We start from the raw sequence: 5,850 nt of genomic DNA, 5'->3' as shown, positions 1-5,850 counted from the left end.
TGGAGTGGAGATGCATGTGTACCATTTTGTTTTGTATGTCATATCACTGCGATATTTTTACATTCTTAGCCGATATAATCATCCAAACCATACTGAGGAAGTCAATGTGATATACTCCGTAGTACCAAACCAAATATATTTACAGTAGCAATATTTGACTGGCCTCTAGCCCAATTTGACTGGGCCTCTGGTCCAAAACGACATAAGCGGTCAGCGGACAGTGGGCGAGGAACCACAAGAGTTTACTTAACTGCAAGGACCAATGCGTATATGTAGGGGCATCGAGGCTTCAGCAACTCAAAGTGTACAGGAGGACAGCAGGTAATCAATCAAACCTGAGGATAGTGCACTGGAGGAACCATATACATGTTACCAAATCCCTGTGAGGATTATTTATTACACATCATCATGAATCAAGCGTTTACGCTTAAATCCTTTTTAGCCCAACAGAATCAACATTACACCCACAACGACAAGTCGGGTAAGAAAATCAGGCCACACAAGTTCATACGGGGATACCAACGAGTTACACCTGACAACTTAGTGAGTTGATACATGCATGAATCAATAAGCCAGCGTCAGCACCACTGCTCTGGTGTACCTTTGCAACCCTGCAAATTACTCTTTCTTTGGCATGGCAGCTAGCCTGGTGTACATCCGCGCCATGGACTGGTAGCCTCTGATGTCACCGGAGCGGAGAAGATTGCCTGTGATTACATTACACAAAAGGGGAAGTCAGGAAGCAGCATTATGACCCAACTATACCGATATTACGGCCTGCTAATTTAAGCGTTTAACGACTGAACAAAAACTGATTTTGGGAAATCTACACGCTTTATGTCAGGAGTTGTGCAAGCAGAGAGACTTATTACTTCCATTTTGTACAAGTTCAGATCCACGATGGAGGCCAGCAATTCCTCATGTCATGGATGCCATGTTAAATGCAGCCGTGATCGATTTGATAATTTCTCACCATTTATCCATGGATACTTGATACCCTTACCTTATAATATTCAGGGGTTTCATTAGGGTAACAGCCCACTGGTTCATAAATCACAAATCTTGTGTAACATACCAAGTATTAAAAGCTGGCAATACTTTGAAACCTAGTATCTACCACCTCACTGTAGAGGCAATTCAAAGAACCACGTCACAAAGGAGCTGAATCCATAAAGGCGACAACGTTTTCATGCGACATAGCTTGACGTACAGTGAGAACATAAACACCAATCAGCTCACCAGTAGGAAATAGTGAGTAATGTGATTAAAACGAATTCATGAGTAGGGTATGAAGCTACCTGAGTCGCAGTTAAGTGGGCTGTCTGCTTCCGGATGGGCCATCAACGCAATAATGGCTCTGCAAACAGATTGTAGGGTCCACGCAGGGCTCCATGCATTCTTCAATATATCCAGGCATATTTCACCAGTCTAGAGACATAAACAATAGAAGAGAAATTGAGGAAACAGAAATTGCCCTTTAGTTTTGGATTTAGCAACAGGTACTGCGTTCACATAAATGGGCCCATGGTGTATTTATGTGTTGCAGGGAATTTCGACAGTACAAATCAATCAAATATTAGTATCAAATGAGTCTATATTTATAAAACATTGATTCAGGTTATTGTAGGAAAAATTCAATAACAGGAACCAAGAAGATCAGGATTCTACCTTCTTTCAACAAGGTAAAAAAACACAAATTCATACATATACCCCAAAATAAGCATGTATTTCAAAGAAGGCAATATAGAAAGTAACCTTAAAGTGAACATTTGGGTGGAAAATTTTGGTGATGAAGCGGACTTGCGGAGGCAGTAGAGGATACTGCTCGGGAATCGAGAATGCAAGTTGAAATACGCCACCTTCAAAAGGTGTCTCCGATGGGCCCTAACAACATAAACAGTAAGAAAAGGCATCAGTAACAAAGCTGATACTGCTCGTTCCTGCATCACCTTGAGATAGAAGCAAATACCTTGATTACAGCAGTCCATTTGAATATATTTGAATCATCACAGATTAATTGGATATCTGGGTCGGCTGACTTTTCTCGCTGCACCTCCTTGTACTCCTTGAAGAGCCTAGCTCTAGATGCCTATAGACAGAAGACATTGTCAGAATGTTTTAAGAACCAAGGGGATCATTGCCTGAGAGCAACGGGAAACAAATAACATCACTAAACTGGGACGCAGTAGTTCTGATTGTGGCTGTTGAGATCGATACTAATTTGTTCCAAAAAGCTGCTGAATAAGACTACCTAAACTGTATTCAGACATTAGGCAATACCATCCAGCTAGGGCTGACAGGTGTAATCAAGTAGCCTCAGTAAGCGACTGGTGATCACCACCACCTGAACCTGGGAATAGTTTGGTCTAAAAACTATAATTTTAGTGTGCTTGCTGTCCCTGTTCATCAACCATGTTTGTCAACCTTCTGCCTCATGTTATTATGCGGAAACTTTGGATTTCACTTGAATTGTTGATCGAATCCGAGCTCCTATCAATGTTACATAATAGTGCCTCACTCAAACTTACTTTTGCTTATGAATATACAAGGTTGGTTAAATCTGGTAACAATTGGTTGGTCAGGTGTGGACCCGTGCAGTATTTCTATTTCTGCACCATTACTACCTAGGTGAGTTCAATCTCTTCTTCGTAGACTTGCTTTATGGAACTCCATTTGTGACTATCCTGTTCTGGCTGATCACCGAGCATAGTTTACTTCTTGGCTGATCACCAAGCATAGTTTAATTCTTTCTTCATGTGTGCGCAGACGCTTGGGACATTGTTATTGCTATGATAATGAAATCCGGCCGGGGTGTCCTTTGGAGAAAAATAAACGATCGAGTGACAAGAAGTGTTATCTTGGTCGTACCTACAAACAAGTTTCACTATTATGGCATGTTACAATTATAATAGGTTGTCGATTAGGCATGCCCCAATAATTTAGTTGCTAATTTTATTATGAATATCGAAATATGATCTCCAGCAGCACAACTACAAGTCCAGTCTGCAGAATGACACACTTGTTCTGAAAATTAACAGTTACTGAACAGATCGATAGTTAAGCTACTAGTATCGCAAGACAACTGCATTTTATTCATAGTAGTGTTCCCAGCAAAGAAACATAACTAAAAAACATGGGGTCATCGATAGAGCTGCTATATGGAGTTAACTTTTGTTACATGTTACTTTTCCTATATCGATAACATGCCACCAAAGATGCTTTGCTTCATCCTACTGCTTTGTGTCCCCTATTCTTTGATAATATGCTTTTTTGAACATATTCTGATGATACCACCTTTGGACGCCAACACATGGCTGCAGAAACATAGCTTGTAGAAGCTGATGTAGGTTGTAGAGTGTTGCTTTATCTCTTCCTTGCAGACCATAACCTTGTTTACTAGTTCTTTTTCTAGCTGCTTTATCTGTAGGCTGTAGTGTTGCTAACATTTTCTTTTGTTTTGCCAAATCTTCTGTAGCCTGTCATTTATCTTTCCTCTTATGCCTGCCATTTGATCTTATAGGAACTGAGGCTGCGCCAAGGAACAAGGGAACTGCTGGTGGCATGACCTTGTGGTGCTCTACATGTGTTGCTTTTTGATGTAGAATCCTGTCGAGGGACGGGGGCTGCCTAGTTATTTCTATGTCGTGAGGCAGGCGCTGTCTAGCAAACTGTCGAGACTCGAGAGGCCGGCGCTGCCTAGTTAAAAAGGACTGTAGAATTATCATATGGTAGAAATGTTATTGACTACTCCCTCCGTTTCTAAATATTTGTCTTTCTAGAGATTTTAAATGGACTACCACATACGGATGTATATAGACATATTTTAAAGTGTAGATTCACTCATTTTACTCTGTATGTAGTCACTTGTTAAAATCTCTAGAAAGACGAATATTTAGGAACGGAGGGAGTATAAAAGTTTGCATGAATTGGGAATTTGACAGGGGTTCTGGCTGGTCTGGGTTGCCCTATCGTGAACTTCGCACTAGCTCTTGGGTCATACACTAGACTGAACTGACAAGGTTTGGGCATCGTGGAACACCCTGGGCCTAACTGAATCACTGGTGCTAGTCAAGAGATGAGCGGCTTACCTGCATCTCTCCTAGCTGGACGACGGCCGCGGGGCTGAATCGACGAGCGTATCTGCCGGAAAACAGAGGGAAGATTAGAAAATCTCGACTGAGTCACGATACCGGTGGTGATTATAAACAGGAAAAAAAAGTCTCGGTGACATGAAGAGAAGAAACTCCGCGGGAACAGGAATATTCTTATCTCATCTTGGACGCCTTGCTACCAAGGGATCTACTAGATGGTGGGGTGCCGTGTGCGCAGAGAAATCGTGGAGGTCGGTCGGTGCTTAGCTAATCGCTGGACGAAAGCAATCGAACAAGCTCGTACGTACCTCCAATCGGCCTGAGATCGCGGACGGGGCGGAGACGGCAGGGGCGCGACCGACGTCGCGGCGAGGAGGGGGCGTGATAGGCGGCGGCGTCAGGGGAGGGGGAGCGGAGAGGGGCGGGATCGGGGCGTCGGCGGTAGCTGTCCGGTGGTGAAGGGGGGATTCAGTCAGAGCCGCGACGAGCTGGGCTGGATTGGGTTGGATTGGTAGGAGGAGCAGGAGGACGAGGGTCTGGACGGAAACAACCAATATTCAGTTCAGTTCAGAGTTCAGACTCGATCAGCCGTCTCCCCTGCACCGTACCGCACCGCAGCCGGGCTGCACAACTTTCTGCACCCACTTTGTAAATAAATCTTCATCAAATCTGCCTGAAAATTTGAGAGTACACCAACTTTACACGAACTTTGAACATCTACAGCCGGACGCCCCAAACCCGACACGGACTGGTCACAAAATTTTGATCCACCCGAGCACCTCAAACGGACTTCAAACGCCCGAGCTGACCGGCATCCCTCATATCCAGCTCAAATATGAGGCAACGTGAGGCGGCCCGGACGCGTCTACCACGTCAGCTTGGCCCAGTCTGCCCCACAAATATACCCATCCCGAAAACCCTAGACTGCAATCAATCCGAACTCCACTTCACTCCCCTCTCCGTCCACTCCACTTTCGATCCCCTCTGAACACATTCGATGGCCGGCGACCGAAGCAGCGCTGCTTCTGGTGGGGAATCCAGCTCTGACGACGACCGGGCAAGCCTATTGCGTGAAGCGGAGCCCGACAATGTGGAGGAGGTCGCCTGCTGCATCTCGTTGAGGCGTTCCATGGTCGACCAAGGCGGATTTGGCAGCGGCGGGTCAACTTCAGCGCCCGTCGACGTAGCACCGACGATGGTGTCGGCCCTTCCCTCCTGGCGGCAGCTCCTCCAGGTACGCCGCGCACCACCACCACAACCTGCTTCGGAGGTGGCACCCTGATACGTCCATTTTGCATCATGCTTTTATATCAATATTTATTGTATTATAGCTGTTATTACACGTTATGTCACAATACTTATGGCTATTCTCTCTTATTTTACAAGGTTTATCATGAAGAGGGAGAATGCCGGCAGCTGGGATTCTGGCTGGAAATGAGCAAATATTGAAAACCTATTCTGCATAGCTCAAAAAATCCTGAAACTCCACGGAAGTCACTTTTGGAATTAATAAGAACTACTGAGCGAAGAAAATACCTGAGGGGGCCCACACCCTGGCCAGGAGGGTGCCCCCCCCTACTAGGCGCGCCCCCTATCTCCTGGGCCCCCTGGTGGCCTTCCAGTGCCCATCTTCTGCTATATGAAGGCTTTTACCCTGAAAAAAATCATAAACAAGCTTACGTGACGAAACTCCGCCGCCACGAGGCGGAACCTTGGCGGAACCAATCTAGGGCTCCGGTGGAACTGTTCTGCCAGGGAA

General features: G+C 45.3%; 1 protein-coding gene across 1 annotated transcript; it reads right to left on the bottom strand.

The window, feature by feature from the left end:
* Positions 1-322: 322 nt before the first annotated feature.
* On the bottom strand, positions 323-4,638 carry LOC119311566 (protein PEROXIN-4). Its single transcript, XM_037587215.1, has 6 exons — positions 4,400-4,638; positions 4,089-4,140; positions 1,970-2,089; positions 1,756-1,884; positions 1,299-1,428; positions 323-707 (listed from the first exon to the last, which is right to left on the bottom strand). The coding sequence occupies exons 2-6, from the start codon at positions 4,092-4,094 to the stop codon at positions 619-621; spliced, it is 474 nt and encodes a 157-aa protein (XP_037443112.1). The 5' UTR covers positions 4,095-4,140; positions 4,400-4,638; the 3' UTR covers positions 323-618.
* Positions 4,639-5,850: the final 1,212 nt, after the last annotated feature.

Source organism: Triticum dicoccoides, chromosome 5B (genome assembly GCF_002162155.2).
Source record: "Triticum dicoccoides isolate Atlit2015 ecotype Zavitan chromosome 5B, WEW_v2.0, whole genome shotgun sequence".
Classification (NCBI taxonomy): domain Eukaryota; kingdom Viridiplantae; phylum Streptophyta; class Magnoliopsida; order Poales; family Poaceae; genus Triticum; species Triticum dicoccoides.
This window is presented reverse-complemented; position numbering and strand designations above follow the sequence as displayed.

Bases quoted from the DNA above. Each gene is read 5' to 3' on its own strand.
- LOC119311566 (XM_037587215.1), bottom strand. The intron at 1,429-1,755 runs GTTACTTTCTAT...TTATGTCTCTAG, and splicing joins ACCCAAATGTTCACTTTAAG to ACTGGTGAAATATGCCTGGA. The intron at 708-1,298 runs GTAGCTTCATAC...ATGTAATCACAG, and splicing joins CCCACTTAACTGCGACTCAG to GCAATCTTCTCCGCTCCGGT.